Source organism: Phacochoerus africanus, chromosome 5 (genome assembly GCF_016906955.1).
Source record: "Phacochoerus africanus isolate WHEZ1 chromosome 5, ROS_Pafr_v1, whole genome shotgun sequence".
Lineage (NCBI taxonomy): Eukaryota > Metazoa > Chordata > Mammalia > Artiodactyla > Suidae > Phacochoerus > Phacochoerus africanus.
The window spans coordinates 33,635,657-33,655,173 of record NC_062548.1 but is presented as its reverse complement, the minus strand read 5'-3'; the positions used below and the strand labels follow the sequence as shown (position 1 = coordinate 33,655,173).

The 19,517-nt window shown below is 45.0% G+C and overlaps 1 protein-coding gene across 3 annotated transcripts in view; it reads right to left on the bottom strand.

Annotated features, from left to right (window-relative positions):
- Nucleotides 1-19,517, bottom strand: part of PARN (poly(A)-specific ribonuclease) — a 189,568-nt gene that overhangs the window by 112,160 nt on the left and 57,891 nt on the right. For all 3 annotated transcript variants that reach the window (XM_047780458.1, XM_047780459.1, XM_047780457.1), the window contains 2 exons: nt 6,492-6,547; nt 5,223-5,309 (listed from right to left, as the gene is read on the bottom strand). In XM_047780458.1, the coding sequence (XP_047636414.1) occupies nt 5,223-5,309; nt 6,492-6,547 (143 nt within the window). The remainder of the gene's footprint in view (nt 1-5,222; nt 5,310-6,491; nt 6,548-19,517) is intronic.

Here is a 19,517-nt window from a genome sequence, read left to right as displayed (position 1 = left end):
CTCAGCAAGGTCATGTATCAAACCCACAACCTCATGGTTCCTAGTCAGATTCATTTCCACTGCACTGTGATAGGAACTCCCAAAAAGACAACTTACAAAATGGGAGAAAGTAGTTTCAAACGATGCAAATGACAAGGGCTTAATCTCTAAAATATACAAACGACTTATACAACTCAACAGCAAGAAAGCCAACAACCCGATGGAAAAATGGGCAAAAGACCAGAATAGACATTTCTCCAAAGAAGATATACGGATGGCCGACGAGCACATGAAAAAATGCTCAACAACCCAGATGATTAGAGAAGTGCAAATCAAAACCACTCTGAGGTACCACCTCACACCAGTCAGAATGGCCATGATTAATAAATCCACAAATAACAAATGCTGGAGGGGGTGTGCAGAAAAGGGAATCCTCCTGCACTGTCAGTGGGAATGTAAACTGGTACAACCACTATGGAAAACAGTATGCAGGTACCTTAGAAAACTATATACATAGAACTACCATCCAACCCAGCAATTCCACTGCTGGGCATATATCCGGACAAAACTTTCCTTGAAAAAGACACACGCACCCGCATGTTCATTGCAGCACTATTCACAATAGCCAAGACATGGAAACAACCCAGATGTCCATCGACAGATGATGGGATTAAGAAGATGTGTGTGTGAGTGTGTGTGTGTGTGTGTGTGTGTGTGTGTGTAATGGAATACTACTCAGCTATAAAAAAGAACAAAATAATGCCATTTGCAGCAACATGGATGGAACTGGAGACTCTCATCCTAAGTGAAGTAAATCAGAAAGAGAAAGACAAATACCATATGATTTCACTTATATCTGGAATCTAATATGTAGCCCAAATGAACCTTTCCACAGAAAAGAAAATCATGGAGAACAGACTTGTGGCTGCCAAGGGGGAGGGAGTGAGATGGACTGAGAATTTGGGATTAAGAGATGCAAACTACTGCCTTTGGAATGGATAAGCAATGAGATCCTGCTGTGTGGCACTGGGAACTATGTCTAGTCACTTATGATGGAGCATGACAATGTGAGAAAAAAAATGTACACATGCATGTGTAACTGGATCACCTTGCTGTACAGTAGAAAATTGACAGAATACAGTAAACCAGCTATCATGGAAAAAATAAAAATCATTATAAAATAAATAAATAAAATAAATACATAAATAAAAACAAAAGAAGCTGTGGCTCAGCTTCGTGGCTCAGCAGAAGCACATCCAACTAGGAACCATGAGGTTGTGGGTTCGATCCCTGGCCTCTCTCAGTGGGTTAAGGATCCGGCGTTGCCGTGAGCTGTGGTGTAGGTCGCAGATGCACCTTGGATCTGGCGTTGCTGTGGCCCTGGTGTAGGCTGGCAGCTGTAGCTCCAATTCGACCCCTAGCCTGGAAACCTCCATATGCTGCTGGTGCAGCCCTAAAAAGCAAAAAAAAAAAAAAAAAAAAAAACTGAGAAGAAGAAAGAAAGAAAAAGAAAAATGAAAAAACAAAGCTCCTTGTGGATTAAATTGTGGCAGTTCATCATTCAAGCTAATCTCATGACAGGACTGGAGACTTTTTCCCCAACAAGATCACTAATGAAAACAGCATATGTTAGAAAACACATATATTTCTTTTTTTTTTTTTTGTCTTTTGTCTTTTGTTGTTGTTGTTGCTATTTCTTGGGCCACTCCTGCGGCATATGAAGGTTCCCAGGCTAGTGGTCAAATCGGAGCTGCAGCCACCGGCCTACGCCAGAGCCACAACAACGCGGGATCCGAGCCGCGTCTGTGACCTACACCACAGCTCACGGCAACGCCGGATCGTTAACCCACTGAGCAAGGGCAGGGACCGAACCCGCAACCTCATGGTTCCTAGTCAGATTCGTTAACCACTGCGCCACGACGGGAACTCCTAGAAAACACATATATTTCTTTTCATTTCTTTCTTTTTCTATTTTTTGGCTGTGCCCACGGCATGCAGAAGTTCCTGGGATTGAACCCACACCACAGCAGTGACCACGCTGGATTCTTAACCTGCTAAGCCATTGGAGAACTCCGAGTATTTCTTCTTGGAGATGCAAACTTTGAAAATGAGGAATGGGGGACATGAAATGAATCAATCTGGCAAAAACTGAGAAAAAGTCAATGCTGATCTCAAGGCCAGATAAAGAGAACAAGCAGGGGAGAGAGGACAAGGGAAAGAAGGCGTCAGAGAGAGAAAAACGAGACACACTAAACGCGAAAAGCGAAGCACAGAGGGGCGGAAAGCAGCAGAGGAACGAGATGACTTCCCCACACAGAGAGAGACAAACCCCCGGTCCCGGCGAAACGCAGGCAGGAGGGCAGGCAGGGGAGCTGAGGCAGGAGAGGAGCGCTGGGGCGGAGGGCGGGAGAAGAGCGGGGGAAGCAGAGAGCCAGGCATTCTGCAAGTGCTCCTCTTGAGAAAACACAGAAGGCTGGAATTGTTAAAACATGGGTAAACACCACCAAAACTTAGCAATGAAAAAAATGCATTCACCCCTCCCAGAATGTTCAAAGGCTAGAAATGCTTGAAAATCGCTTTGTTTCACTGTCACAGGAAAATACCCTCACTTCCTGCTGTATAGTGTGGTGTTGTGGCTTTTTCCATCACCAACGTCACTCAGCATTATTTCCTTACCTCTCCACCCTGTATCTTTCACAGATAAATAATAATATCTACCATTTATTAAGTAGTTCCTATATGCCACATACAACTCTAAATACCTTTCATGGATCGGCTCATTTATTAATTCATACATGTATTTATTTATTTCTGGTTGTGATGTGCTGTGGCTTGATGTGGGTGGGATCTCAGCTCCCAGACCAGGGATTGAACCCAGGCTGCAGTGGTGACTGCATCAAATCCTAACCCCAAGACTATCAGGGAACCCCCTGGATGGGTTCATTTAATCTCTGTGATGTGCCAATGAAACAGGCCTGTTTCACAGGCCTCCTCATCATCAGCACCATGGCCGAGGAGGAAACACAGACACAGAGAGGTTACCTGTCCGATATCACACACCTCATCTTCCTTTCTTTCTTTCCTTTTTTTTTTTTGCTTTTTAGGTCCACATCTGCAGCATTTGGAGGCTCCCAGGCTAGGGGTTGAACCACCACCACAGCCACAGCCACAGCGACATGGGATCCAAGCTGCATCTTCGACCTTCACCATAGCTCATGGCACTTCCAGATCCCCAACCCACTGAGCGAGGCCGGGGATGGAACCCACAAGCTCTTGGTTCCCAGTCGGAGTCATTTCCAATGCATCACAATGGGAACTGGCATTTTCTTTTAATTAAAATGAAAAAAAATTATACTCAGAGCCTTCTGCTCAAATTAGCCAATTAAAGTTTGACTAAATGGGATAAGAACTTTACAGGATGAGAAACAACAACATCAAAGGTGGTCCCAAGAAATGGGCCATGAAATGCAACAGCATTTCTGTATCTGCATTTACATTACAAAGCAGGACTAGAATTTCAGAAGGCATTTAGACTCTCTGTGAAGATTAGGATAACTTTTCAGAAATATACCTGTGTTCACTTACTTTTCTAAAAAATAAGTGTGGGAGTTCCTGTCGTGGCTCAGTGGTTAACGAATCCGAATAGGAACCATGAGGTTGCGGGTTCAATCCCTGCCCTTGCTCAGTGGGTTAAGGATCTGGCGTTGCTGTGGTGTAGGTTGCAGACGCGGCTCGGATCCTGCGTTGCCATGGCTCTGGCGTAGGCCGGCAACTACAGCTCCGATTAGATCCCTAGCCTGGGAACTTCCATATGCTGCTAGAGCGGCCCAAGAAATCACAAAAAGACCAAAAAATAAATAAATTGAAAAAATTAAAAAATAAAAAATAAGTGTGTAATGTTTTATACTTACAAAAGCTAACACCTGCTTATTTTAGGAAATACAGAAAAGCATAAACAGGAAGGAAAAAAATCATATCTAAAATATTCAGTGATAAAAACATGATGCTTCCTTTCAGTTTGATTTCTATATAAAGTTTAAAAAAATAATGCTAGTTATAAAGGAATCTTACTTTGTATCTGTGTTTTACACAAAATGTTAAAAATATAAACACTTCACGGAAGTTCCCTTGTGGCACAGCAGGTTAAGGACCCAGCATTGCTGCAGCTGTGGCACAGGTCGCAGCTGTGGTGCAGGGTTTGATCCCTGGCCTAGGAACTTCCACATGTCACAGGTACAGCCAAAACATTTTAAAAATTTTTGTAAAATAAATATTTACTATCTTTTAATAAACTTTCAACTATTTTTAAAATGGCTACCTATTAGGGAGTTCCCAATGTGGCTCAGCGGTAATGAACCCAACGAGTATCCATGAGGACTTGGGTTCTATCCCTGGCCTCACTCAGTGGGTTAAGGATCCAGTGTTGCTGTGAGCTGTGGTGTAGGTTGCAGACACGGCTCAGATACTGTGTTGCTATGGCTGTGGTATAGGCCGGCAGCTGTAGCTCTGATTTGCACCCCAGCCTGGAAACTTTCATATGACCCAGGCACAGCCCTAAAAAGACAAAAAAAAAGGCTAGCAAGACACATAAATATTCACTAGACATTCTTATCATTGGACATTCAGATTTTTGCTGTTTCCACTTCATTCAAGAATTTCCAGAAATACTACCTTAAATACCTCACTCATTAAAGAGATACTGCTGAAGACTTACAATCAGAATGATATTTTAAAACCCTAATTAGAAAACTGCTCAGTTTAACCTAATCACCTGACGTGATAAGCAGGTAACAGACTGCCCTTCGCCACACATTACCGCCTGCTTCGGTCCCCTTGAACATCTGTGTGTCTGCCTGGACTATGCAGTGTCAAGCAGCAACTGCCTGCCCTTATGAAACAGACGTTCTCTCTGAATGTCATCTTGAAAATGACTTATCCTCAGCCTAGAATTCTTTTCCGTGGTCAGCAGTAAGGGACAGTCGTAGTAACTGTATCTCGCGCTCCACGGATTAATTACAGCACTATTGCAACATGCCAGCAAAAGTTCCTCAGACCATATTAGCACCAAGACAGCAGGGTACTAAACTAGTGAACCCCCCAAATTCCCCGAATGAGACTGGCACCTTGCATATGAATGCACGTTTACGCTCAAACTAAAGCCACGGATGCATACCCCTCTGACCACCTAAACTGAAAGAGGAGCAGGATGGGGCAAAGTCCATCTGTGCTTGTCCTTCACTTACCAAAGGCACTGAAGAGCTGGTAAAGGTCGCTGGTTTTCCATTCCTTAGGGAAGGTCACGTGGAGGACATGGTCGCGTTTGGGCTGCACTACAAGACAAATTTTTGATAGAGCGTTGATCACTTAAAAGTGAACAGAAGCCCGGGGGGTTCTGGGATGGAACCGCCGTGAAGGCCTCGTGATCACCCCTAAAAGTACTCCTGGGATTGGAAGGACATCCCCATTGGAGCCGAGGCCTCATACTCTGACACCTGATAGAACCTACAACAATTTGAATGTGAGCAATTCTATGCAAAACCATCTTTGCTCATGCAAGTTCCTGCCAACAATTATTTAAAGGGGAAAAAAAAAAAAAAAAGGCTGCTCTGTTCAAGAAGTTTCACTACCCATTTAACCGTCTCCTTTTAATCTAGCTGTCCACATGTTTATTTAGCTTAAAGAAAATAATAATGCACTGTCCAAATTAAATAGACTACGTCTGAGTAGCGGCAGTCCTGAGTCACGATCTTGTTTGCTAATCCCGGACCCACCACTTAAGTGCGCGACTGAGCGAGAGACCTGACCACACCCAAGCCACGCGTGGTTATAAATCGGGGGTGACACTATGCTGCCTACAGAACCATGGTGAGAAGCACAGATTTAAACACAAGTCTAATGTGGAGTGCAACTCACTAGGTCCTCAAACAATCACTGCAGTGATCAGTATCATCAGATATAAAGTACAGTTCGTCCACTTCTACACGCCAATGGCATATATGAAGGCAAAGAAACCAAGGCTAGGAAAACAGCCATAGGAAAGAAAAGTCAGAAAAAGAAGCAACCACCTCCCAAGCAGACTGGCTCTCTGAGGTTTCCAATGACAAAAAAAAAAAGAAAAAAAAAATCAACCCACTGAACTTAAATATATACACACTCAAATAATTGGAAAAAAGAAAATGTACTGCTATGGACATGGATGGCGAGCACATCCTAAAATCTATTATATATAAATTTATAGGAAATTATGAATTTAGAGTTCTGAGTGAAAATGAAATAATGAAGACTTTTTTTAAAATTCAACTCATGTACAGACTGGAAAATGTAAGTCAAGAGATGAGTTAATCAAGGCCCAAGGGTAACATTAACTTAAGCATAATATTCATATCAACCACAAAATCACTGCCTATTTTTAAATGAATAAAGGTCTTTCTTCAGTAATACTTTTCCTGTTATCCCTTCCAGACCACACACTTAAGTGTGCAGCACCGATGAGAAAATAAAAATGCACTTACAGTCTGGTCCTTCCAAGTTTAGATAGGGAATATCCATGACTCTCATAAGAAACAACCTACCAAAGGAAAAGAAAAATGGGTAACGGATGAATTTCTATTAAAAAAAACAACAACAACCTGATACAGGCATCTATTACATTTTTTGTAGAAGCTTCTTAACTATATTACTCTATTTTTAAAATCACTTTAAAAGGTCTTAAGATTCTCTTCAGAATTTTTTTAGAGCTAAATATTTATCATAAATAGAAAACAAACAAACAAACACAACACCTGGGATCCCTAACACCTACAACAGTTCCTGACACTTGGTAGCTCAGTCGCTACTCAATATAGTTCGTTAAATTTACAAACTGTAAAGTTAACCCCTATGGACTGGTGTTTTGTGAGCTGAGAATGTGTCACTGGGGTCTTTTTTTTTTTTCTTTTTACCGAAATGCAGTCACTGGATGAATACTAATCTTACTGGGTGAATTACACAATCTTAAATAAGTGACTGTCTCAAAAGCGCATGTCATTACTATCATTTAAAACATATTAAAAGCGCAAAGCAAAATAATCCTTGGTATTCAAACAGGAAGAAAACAACCCTATCCCATGGATACAAACCATAGCAGTCATTTTATGTATACTTTCCAAAATGGATACAAAAGCACTTTTTAAAGAGCACTTTTAAATGACAACTCTCCAGAATGCCATTCAATTTGCCTTTATTTGCAAGATTACGGACAAAGTATCAGACCGTCTGTTGTTCATAAGATGATTTTAATGAGTTTTATTTAGATAACGACATATTGTGCGTTTCTGGTAGGGACTGCATTAGCCAACAAATTAAAAAGACCATCCAAGTGCCCAACAAGCAATTAGTTTGGCTTCACTGACCCGCAATTAAGGTGCATGATTACCAGGCATTCAAAAGCCAGGCAGGGCATGATCTAGTTTACAAATGGAACCATCAGCCTGAATAACACTGTTCTGTTAACGCCAGAAAAAACGAAGTCATGATACTCTGCGGTTTGAGAACTTGTTGCCTAGCCTACAATTTAATAAACCAAATCCTCTGGCTAAGAAACCAAATTTATTTTTAGGTCACTAATTTAGGCCCAAGTGTACTACTCTGGTTCTGGTAGCTGGTTTACTCAATTTGATCAACAGTGCCTGCAACGCCAGCAGACAATACATAAAACACATAAAGCTCCTGTCACATAGTAGGTTCCCCATGAAAGGAGCTGTTATTACTACTGACAACCAGAACCTGAAAAGTTAGTCCTGGGTTAGAAGGATCAGTATTTTTATGCATTATACAATTTTCGATTCCCCACTTAGTAAATTTAGACATAGTCCCCAACCTCTAAAAACCAAATATAAAAAAAAAAAACTTTCGTTAAAAGTAAAAGGCCTGGGAATTTTCATGTGCTGTGGGTGTGGCCATTAATTAAAAAAAGAAAAGTTAAAGGAACAAGAGTTCTCTTATGGCATGTGGGTTGTGGGTTAGGATCTAGCGTTGTCACTGCAATGGCTCAGGTCACTGCTGTGACATGGGTTCGATCCCTGGCCTGGGAAATTCTACATGCCGTGGCCAAGGGCAAAAAACAAAGTTAAATAAACACATCGAGCACCATAAAAATAATTTAAAATTTGTATCCAAATTTCAAGAGAATAAAACCTGAATTGACAAGATGGTCATTGCTATACCATCAAAATTCACCAATAATCAAAATCAACCTCCAGAGTCAACAATATGTAGGGGTCAATAAATTATAGCCCATCATTTCAACAGGATGTTAAACAATCAAAATCAGCTTCAAGAGGAAGTTCCCCGTGGTGCAGTGGAAACGAATCCGACTAGGAACCATGAGGTTGCGGGTTCGATCCCTGGCCACACTCAGTGGGTTAAAGATTCAGTGTTGCCGTGAACTGTGGTGTAGGTCGCAGATGTGGCTTGGATCTGGCATTGCTGTGGCTGTGGCACAGGCCGGCAGGTACAGCTCCGATTCGACCCCTAGCCAAGGAAGCTCCATATGCCGTGGGTATGGCCCTAAAAAGACAAAGAAAAAAAAAATTAACTTTAAGATAATTTCTGAAAACTTCAAAACATCAGTTCATTGTGATACAATTTTAAGTGTTAAAAAAGCACAGGGAGTTCCCACAATTAAACACTGGAAACGAATCCAACCAGTATCCATGAGGACTAGGGTTGGACCCCTGGCCTTGTTCAGTGGGTTAAGGATCCAGCATTGCTGGGAGCTGTAGTGTAGATTGCAGACGTGGCTCAGATCTAACCTAATGTGGCCGTGGTGTCGGCTGGCAGCTACGGCTCCAATTGACTCCTAGCCTAGGAACTCCCAAATGCCGCTAAAAGGCAAAAAAACAAAAAAACAAAAAGCACAAAATTTTATATTATGTTCACAGATCTGTAAAACAATGACGTCATTAAACCAAAATAAAAAATATTCCCCCACCCCTCCAAAAAGCTTTGTTTTTGAAAATTCCTTTTACTACTATTTTTCTAAACTTAAAAAATAGAGGGGGAGGGATCAATTAGGAGTGTGGAATTAAAATATACACATTATTATATATTAAAGAGATAACCAGCAATGGTCTACTGCATAGCACAGGTACCATATTCAAAATCTCATAATAACCTAATGGAAAAGAGTCTACATATATATGTCTGTGTGTATATGTATACATATGTAACCAAATTACTCTGCTGGACACTGGAAACTAACACAACATTGTAAGTCAACCATACTGCAATAAAATATTTTTAAAAAGAGAAAAAAAGAAATAAATAAGAAAATAAAGGCTACCAGAACTAAGAAGCCCAGAAGAACTAACTAGAGATTTCTAAGAGAAAATCCAGCTGAAAATGCCAGTTGAATCAAACTTGAGTGTCCTGAGCACTAGCTCACCTGCTCTGCGGGAAAGGACTATAAAGTCAAATCACAGGTTTAAGTCTGCAATCACATCATTTCATTTCTTTTCTCTCTCTCTCCATTTTTTTTTTTTTGGAGTGGGGGAGCGTGCCAACAGCATATGGAAGTTCCTGGGCCAAAGACTGAATCCAAGCCACTGCAATGACAATGCCAGATCCTGAACCCACTGGCCACAAGAGAACTCCTATTTCTTCTTGAAATATTGTTTTTCTCGGAGTTCCCATCGTGGCTCAGCGGTTAGCGAAATCGACTAGGAACCATGAGGTTGTGGGTTCGATCCCTGGCCTTGCTCAGTGGGTTAAGGATGTGGCACTGCCATGAGCTGTGGTGTAGGTTGCAGAAGGGGCTTGGATCCCGCGTTGCTGTGGCCCTGGCGTAGGCCGGTGGCTACAGCTCCGACTGGACCCCTAGCCTGGGAACCTCCATATGCTGTAGGAGTGGCCCAAGAAATGGCAAAAAGACAAAAAATATATATATACACACACACATATATATATTGTTTTTCTCTTAAAATCACGTGGCCTCAACAAGTTTAGAAAAACCTACTGTCCTATAAATACAAACAGGGATGACACTTAAAAAGCAGACTTCCCAGATCTCCTGTCGTGGCTCAGCAGTGAAAAACCCGACTAGTAACCATGAAGACGTGGGTTTGATCCCTGGCCTTGCTCAGCGAGTTGAGGATCTAGCATTGCCCTGAGCTCCGGTGTAGGTCAAAGATGCAGCTTGGATCCTCCACTGCTATGGCTATGGCGTAGGCCAGCAGCTGTGGCTCTGATTCAACCCCTAGCCTGCATCCATATGCTGCAGGTGCGGCTCTTTAAAAAAAAAAGTAAACTTCTCAATTCTTTCACCATGCAAAGTCAGGTTCGTTACCACTGAGCCTCTACAGGCACTCCTTTAAAATTTTTTAGGAGTTCCCATCGTGGTTCAGTGGAAATAAATCTGATGAGTATCCATCAGCGTTCCCGTCGTGGCTCAGCGGAAATGAATCTGACTAGAAACCATGAGGTTGCAGGTTCAATCCCTGGCCTTGCTCAGTGGGTTAAGGATCTGGTGTTGCTGTGAGCTGTGGTGTAGGTCACAGACGCAGCTCGGATCCCAGGTTGCTGTGGCTCTGGCGTAGGCCGGCAGCTGCAGCTCCGATTGAACCCCTAGCCTGGGAACCTCCATATGCCGCTGGTGTAGCCCTAAAAAGACAAAAGAAAAAAATTTTTAAAGATACCTTTTGTCAAGCATTCTACTGGCTATTTGTTCCCTAATATTTCATCTGGGTTCTAAGTATTATCTCTGCTGAGATAAGTACAAACTTATTCTCAATTAAAACACTCGAAAAATTTTTTTAAAGTTTGTTAATCCTAAACTACCTCGTTGGCTTGCTCAATATTTTAACCAAATAGAAACTCCTTTCAAGTGAATATTAATAGCCCTTCTCACCCATCCCCTCATCTCCATCTTCAGGTCTGGGCTCTAGAAGGAAGCGAGTCACCCCACGCCCTGGAAGAACACGAAAGCCGACTGTGTGTGTGATTTGGCAGCCTGCATCCCGTGCAGTTGGGAAACCGATTCTAAAACCGTAGCTGAGTGTCCGTGGAATGGAACCAAAGTAAACTGGCCGAGGGCCTCCCTCCCTGCTTAGGCCAGACGGTTTGCAGGCCACTGCTCTGGAAGCCTCCCTGCCCTTTTGAAAGAAAATTTAAACATCTCATTGTATGCACACCTCACACAAACCGGCCATCACTGACTCGCTGGAAAGATTTGACAAAATGCCTCACGTGTGGATCAGCTGACCGGACGGTTTTCATTTTAACATGTGAGGAACTGCACGAGGCAAGCCAAATGCCAGTTAACACAGCCAAGGACGTCCCCTCGCTGTGAATCACAACGAAGAGCGCGCTCTTCCAGAAGGCCTTCCATCTGAGATATCAAAAAGCCACTCGGACCAGTGCTTGCACGAAACCTTATTTCTATTTCAGGGAAGAGGCGCAACAGCTGTCATTGGCGGAAGATGCTCAAGCCCTGGGTCACGTTCCTCCAGGCCTCCTGGTGGAATATTCTCTCTGTACTCATTCTCAAAAGGACAGACACTAACTCTGTCAAAGAGCAAAATGAAAATTCCCATGTGATTCAAGGGCCAATTTCACACCAGGGTTCGACCCTAAAAAACGGCATGACTCAAGTTCACATTCTAGATGCCATAAAACAAAGGTTACCCTTTTAGGCACCTGTCAGGTTTTGAACGGTTGACGATTATACGGGTGATGCTGCTCCTCTCAGCTTTCCGACCTGCCTGGAAAGACCCAAGGATACAGCACGGTGAGCTCCGGGGTGTTGCCCTCAGCAGCCTGCATGGCTTCAGCTCAGCCTCTTCCCAGGCTCCGTACAAAGCCTTTAGGTCCAGGAGTTCCCATCGTGGCACAGTGGTCAACGAATCCGACTAGGAACCATGAGGTTGCGGGTTCGGTCCCTGCCCTTGCTCAGTGGGTCAAGGGTCCGGCGTTGCCGTGAGCTGTGGTGTAGGTTGCAGACGCGGCTCGGATCCTGCGTTGCTGTGGCTCTGGCGTAGGCCGGTGGCTACAGCTCCGATTCGACCCCTAGCCTGGGAACCTCCATATGCCGCGGGAGCGGCCCAAGAAATAGCAACAACAACAACAAAAAAGACAAAAGACAAAAAAAAAAAAAAAAGCCTTTAGGTCCAAAAACGCCAATGACCTCTGCTGCGTGTCTGCTGTGTGGCAGGCAGAAAAGCCATCTGCTGACATCCTTTTCCGACCAGGGTGGTGTGACACTTGACCCAGACTGTGTGAGAAGGCTGTCAGTCACAGAAGCACTTCATTTCAGACACAAAGCTTCTTAGGAGCCTTAACCTGGAGCACTTAGCAAAACGCGTTTCCCCAGACCAGCAAAATCGGCAGCCAGAGAGAAACACAAGGTCCCAAGGCCCCACCTAAGCCCTTACAGACTCAGAACCTGGGAATGGAGACTCACGGGGTTCACAGAAAAAAAGAGTATGTTCCAGGCTGTGTTCACTGCCGTGATGGACGATTCACTGGTCAGCTGGATAATAATGCCTTGCGCCAACTTCTCCAAAAACAAATATGAGTCTTAATGACTTGTTTATAGTAAATCATGCTGGCTTAGAAAAACACAAAAGTGTTACCACAAACACCAAAGACCACCTCAAAATCCAGGAGGCAAAGCCATAAGGCTTCTACCACTCCCTGAGACCAGGAGGTTAAGTGTGGTGAGAAACTTAAGTTCTCTGCAAGAGATAACGTGGGGGAAATTATTACTGACAGCTATTTTTCTCTTTTTTAAGAAGAAAGTAAAAAAAACAAAAAACTTAAACTACTTTCTTGGCAATTCATTGGCAAAAGTCCAACCTGTTTCTGTGACTTGGCCACAAGTCAATGCCTCCAGCATCGCAAAGGTTAGCCACTGATGGAGCACTCAAAGCTGGCCAACACTGGAAGGAGGAACACGCACACACAAAGAATCAGACCTCTCCAGCCGTATCAGAATTCCCTGACCTTACCAATGAGGTTCAGACCCAGATTCTGACGACCACAAAACACACGAGGCAGGTCCAAAGAAGTTCACTAATATCAAAGGTTATTCTTTGATGACACAATAGCTTGCCTTGGACTCTGGCTTATCTGAACCATTCCTTGGTCGTCCAGTGAATAAAAAAGGATTGCACAACAGCGCCAGTATTAACCCACATAATGCAGTCGCCGTGCTGAAGACAACAAAAAGCTGATCTTCAAAACGCACACAAGAAGTCCTGAAGGCGAGTCAAAAGTACTTTGCACAGAGGCTCACGCCTCTGGGAACCAAAAAGACCATTACAGTTCTTCACCACTCGGCAGGACGCAGTCTCTGCATAAAGCCAACAATTCCACTCAGAAATGACAGAAAATACTGAGTTTTGCTCCGGCAGCAGCCCGTTCTCCCACGCTGTTAATGTACGGCAGGCAGAGGAAGTGAATCGGTGAGGAGCGCTGGGGGCCGCTTTGAGAAGCAACTGGCGAAAGCAGGAACGCCCAGGGCCGTCCAGGGAATGTGTGTCTGACATGAGGCCCAACACAAACGTCGGCTTCCTAAGTGGACCAGGACAGATCCACCGGACAAACCACATCAGTGATGTGATGCTGACCACGAGTTCTAACATCTTTTGAAAACTCCCGTTTTTAAGTTACAAAATCACATAACTAGGATGATCTCAATTAATAAATAAGAGCTAGGAGTTCCTGTCATGGCTGAGTGGTTAATGAACCAAACTGGGATCCATGAGGATGCTGGTTTGATCCCTGGCCTCGCTCAGTGGGTTAAGGATCTGGCGCTGCCATGAGCTGTGGTGTAGGTCACATCTGGTGTTGCTGTGACTGCAGCTGTGGCTGGCAGCTGCAGCTCTGATTTAAGCCCTAGCCTGGGAATTTCTACATGCTGCGGGTGTGGCCCGAAAAAAGAAAAATAAATAAATAAATGCAAGCTAGAAAACACACTAATGGGAAATTCACTAAAATGACAGCTTTTTTTTTTTTTTTCCCCCTTTTTGGCTGTTTGGACTTATGAGAACATAATCTGAGTTTCAATCAGGAAAAAATTTTATTTGTTAAGAGTCCAAAGTGCCTAACTAAGATCACAGTATTTATCACATTCGGCCACAGTGGATCCTCTGGAAACTGCAAGACAGGCAGAGAAGCATCCGTCATCACACAAGGAATGAGGAAGCAGGTCTGACCCAGGCCGGCGGCTCACCCGTGGCCAAGACGGGAGCACAGACGGGCTCAGATCAGACCTAAAGCTTCCCCCGCCTCTGCTGGGTACCCCTCACATCAGGCTTCTGACCTGAGCTCTTTTCAAAGCCTCCATGGGAAACAGTGAGTGTGGAGTCCCGGCAGAAGCCTCGAAGGGACAAATCCAGATTTTGGTCCTGAATCACCTCTAGGGTATGTAAGTGAAGCAAAGAGTTCCCCTTGTGGCTCGGTGGGTTAAGAACCTGACATCGTGTTCGTGAGGATGCAGGTTCGATTCCTGGCCTCCCTCAGTGGGTTAAGGATCTGGCATAGGCCATAGGCCTGCAGCTGCAGCTCCAATTCATCCCTGGGAACTTCCATGTGCCGCAGGTGTGGTTGTAAAAAGAAAAAAATATATAAGTGAAACAAGATTTCAGGATATAAGTAAAGATTCTAGACATGAGTTTCGTTTGTTTTGTTGGCCATGCTCTAAGAGCTAATTAAACTACAGCTACGTGTGATGGGCACACAAAGGGCTACCTGGGCGGCAGGCCTTCTGGTCACACCTGCCCCCCACACCACAGTCACCATCAGGAACAATCAGCGAGTCGGCACGTCTCAGGGTTGAGTGAGACACCGAGGTGTCCGAGTACGAGCGCGTGGTTTCTGTCGGGTCAGATCTGTATGCCACACGCAGGCTGAGTGATCCCAGGATCGTGGGCTGTTACGACACGTCTTTGTGAGGAAAGCAGCGTTACTGCAGCCTCTTTCCCGAGAGAAAGGAAACTCCTCAAGCCCCCAAATTGTTCATTCTTCCTTCTAGAAACTGGGTATTTCTTTCAATGAGTGAAAACTGGCAACTGTTCACCTGCGTCCATCAAGACGACCCTTCTCTCCCCTAAAAAGATGTGCCGCAGAAAAGAGACTGCCAAGTAAAACCGCACTCCTCTCGCGCCACTGGAGACCGGGAGACAGAAATGCCCAGGAAAACCTAATCTCAACACGAGGCGAGCAGTGAATTAATTTGTACCTCACCCCGACTCCCAAGCCGTCCAAAGGAAAATTGAGCCCTTTAACGACAGCCAGCTCTACTGTACTTGCAAATGGCCTTGGTATTTCCTTCAGGGCACAGCAGTAAAAGCTCTTCTTAAGAACCACGTATGCCAGGGCTCATCATTATACATCGTTATGTGCTATAAAGAACCCATTTTATCATCCAGGGTAGGAAGTATGCAGACATCTCTCACAAAATAAGCTCATTTATTTTGCTCACTAAAGCTCTTGTGTAAAATAAGAGGGCGCCCGCTGGCTGGAAGGGCGTTTAGTGTGGCACCAGCTATTTTCATTTCACTCGGTGGGGGGGGGGTGCATGCAACTTTCAATCTAGTCACTTGATGTTTTGACAAATAGAGCATTACCTGACATTTGTCCTAAAGCCAACTCACACCTTCTTTGTTTTTGTTTTGTCTTTTTTTTTGTCTTTTTGTCTTTTTGCCATTTCTAGGGCCACTTCTGTGGCATTTGGAGGTTCCCAGGCTAGGGGTCGAATCGGAGCTGTAGCCACCGGCCTACACCAGAGCCACAGCAATGCGGGATCCGAGCCGAGTCTGCCACCTACGCCACAGCTCACGGCAACGCCGGATCGTTAACCCACTGAGCAAGGGCAGGGATCGAACCCAAAACCTCATGGTTCCTAGTCAGATTCGTTAACCACAGAGCCATGACGGCAATTTCTCTCTTAAATAGAGATAGAATGCAAGAAACAAGGCGGGGGGGGGGGGGGGGGGGGGGGGGGCAAGGGGAGAAAAGAAAAAAGAAAGAAAACAAGCAGCTCATTTAAACAGTTTCCATCAAATGAACCAGATCAAATTCCATCAAATAAAAGTGTTAAACTAAACACTGTACAAAGGCAACGTCGAGAAGGCCTGTGAAACAGCAGCGTGTACAACGCCAGAGGAACATGCCCCATACAACCCAGGGGTCAAAGTCAACATCTTTTAGAAGTACTGCTCAGGCCAAACACCGAGAAAGAAATCTTTCAAAGACACCTGCACTGTCTCTGAAGAAAATGTGCAGCTAACGGCAGAACGGACTCTTTAGAGGCTGTTGCTGTTCAGGAAGAATTCACTCTCTGTTGAGGAAAGACCTGGGTGACCCCCGACTGCTGTTTCTGGGGCCCTGAAGAGACAACCTCCGCTCTCGAATGGGGACATGATCATGTGCCCCAAGGGCTTCTGTCAGAAATTAGTCAAAGGGGGGAAATGCCCTGAACCGGGAAGGGGGTCCATGCAGAGGATATTGCGTTGCTCACCTAAGTTTCTGAGAGCACACGGCTAACCCTTGAATCATGTAAATTAACTGCTGAACAGTCTTGGTGGAGTTCCCTCTGGTGGCTCAGTGGCAGCAAACCTGACTGGTATTCATGAGGACACAGGTTTGATCCCTGGCCCCACTCAGCAGGCTGAGGATCCTGTGTTGCCGTGAGCTGTCGCGTAGGTCGCAGACGTGGCTTGGAGTCAGCATTGCTGTGGCTGTGGCGCAGGCTGGCAGCTGCAGCACTGAATGGACCCCCCAGCCTGTGAACTTCCATATGCCACAGGTGTGGCCCCAAAAAGCAAAAAAAAAAGAAGGAGCCTTTTGATAAAACCACAGAAGCAGCTTGCCTGACAAATCTTTTGGCAAACGAGATCGCAAGGCAGAAGTTATATATAAGGCAAGATCAGCTTAAGGCAAGCACACCCTTCCCTGGAGAAGCCAACAACCAGTTTGGAAACAAGAACGAGTTCCCAGTCTTAGCAAACCTCACACTAAAGCCTTCAGGATATTTTAATGTGCCCCAGACTCCCCTTGTCTCTGACCATTGTGAAAATCAGTGTACCAACGTTCAGGATAATCAAGCCAAGCCAACAATGGAGAGTCTTTCTATCCCAGTAGTTTGGAGACCCCAAGTGAAATGAACATGACTCAGGGCAAAACTAAGGGCTTTGGTTAAGGGGGGTGAGGATAAAATACATCTCATGTACCAGGGAAAAACAATACAGTCTGTAAACTAGGACGAACTGGCTTCAAGTCTTCTGGAATCAGGGAGGTTGCTCTCAGCATTTATGACAGTACGAGTTTTACTCCTCCTGGCAGCGGACTCCAAAATCTGCACCATCTTGGAGTTTCCAGCGTGGCGCAGCGGAAATAAATCCAACTAGAAACTATGAGGTTGCAGGTTCAATCCCTGGCCTTGCCCAGTGGGTTAAGGATCCGGTGTTGCCCTGAGCTGTGGTGTAGGTCGCAGATGCGGCTTGGATCCTGTGTTGCTATGGCTGTGATGTAGGCCAGCAGCTGCAGCTCCGATGAGGCCCCTAGCCTAGGAGCCTCCATATGCCACAGGTGCCGCCCTAAAAAGACAAAGAGACAAAAACAAACAAAAAAAAACAACAAAAAAAATCTGCACCACCTGGAAGAGGTTGAGAATGGACTCACTATGAAAAGGCTTACTCCGCAGACTCTTAATAATAAGGAAGCGGCGTTCACAACAGTTCTAACTGGTTTACAGTGAGTGCGGAGCGCCACTCCCTGTCCCTGGTTCGAGACCCATTCAAGACTCCGTACCTAGGGGATGGAGGACATGGCTCCTGCATCCAAGCACCATTAAAGTAAAACTAAAGGACAGGTGCTACCAAGTTCTGGGGGAAGCCAGCCCATGGCAAAGGAAGAGTCCCACAGTCACCACTGCTATTATCTGCCTCTGTCCTGCCTCCCCTGACTTCCTCGTTCTGGCATTGCCAGGGGCTCCTGGGGAAAGGGATGTACATGGCACAGATGCTCCTGGTGGCGGACATACAGAGGAAGATGTGTGCTTCATGCTGCTGCTCACCAGCCACAGAGCCTCAGCAGCAGCCCGAGGCTCAGCACACACGAGGGCACCGATACACACGGCCTGTATTTTCTTCCCCTCACGCACGATGCAACCTCGAGTGAGATCTTAGTGAAGATACAAAGACCGTTGTGAAGTGTTTTCTTTTTCTTTTTGTGCTTTTTAGGGCTGTACCCGTGGCATATGGAAGTTTTCAGGCAAGGGGTTGAATCAGAGCTGCAGCTGCCGGCCTACCCCACAGCCACAGCAATGCAGGATCCGAGCTGTGTCTGCGACCTACACCCCAGCTCACGGCCTCACAGGATCCCCAATCCCCTGAATGAGGCCAGGGATCGAACCCACATCCTCATAGATACTAGTCAGATTTGTTTTCTACCAAAAAGATTTCACTGGCATCACACACGTCTGCCTCTTTCCTCCTGTCAACACAGAGACACTGTCACCCCAGGATGTGAGCTAAGTACACACCCCCTGATTTGTTTATCTGCCACCGTTCCTAGTACCAGGAAAAACTAATTATTCATGTTATCTTCTTGCAAGTTCACTGTGGTGACAGCCACGGTCACGGCCGCACTCTGCACACCCACTCCATGCCATGAGCTAGCCCTGGCAGGGGCGAGGTCCCCAAGTTGGATGGTCACTCGCTCTGCCTCACGGACAGACGCGCAGACCCAGTCTCAGAAAGGAAACCAGCTGCCCCCCCCCACCTCCCACCTCCACGGCCCTGCTGACACCACCCCCTCCTCGGGCCTCCAGGTCTCTGTGTCCAGGAAGTGATCTCAACCCAAGACAGCAACGCAGCTAGAAAAGGGCTCCATCGTTTTAACAGATTAAAATCTCAGTGAAGCCATGAGCTGCTCAAAAAAGAACAGCTCACAGAAGGACAAATTTACAGAGCTGGAAAAGCAGATGAGAGGTTTCGCCTGGGCTGAGGGGAGTGGGGAATGGGGAGTTACTGCCCAATGGATACGGAGTTGGTTTGGAGTGAAGAAAAAATTCTGGAAATAGATACTGGTGACGGCTACCCAATACTGTGCACGCAATTAATGCCATTGAACTGTACACCCTTAAAAATGGTTAAAATGGCAAGGTATATGTTACATAAATTTCACCGTAATTTTTAAAAATTCATGTCATTTTTCATGCTGTAAAATTTGTGACGACTGTCATATACCTATAAATGTAATAAAATCATTAAGTAAGGAAAAAAATTCATGTCATATACCTCAAACCACTGAACTATACACTTTAAATGGGTGAACTGCATGGTATGTAAATATATAATTATTTACATTTATAATTATTCATGGTATATTTATTGCATGATAGAGTCACATATTTATATGTGAATAAAGCTGTTTAAAAAAATAAAAGGGAGTTCCCATTGTGGCACAGTGGTTAAGGAACCCGACTAGGAACCATGAAGTTGCGGGCTTGATCCCTGGCCTCGCTCCATGGGCTAAGGATCCGGCATTGCTGTGAG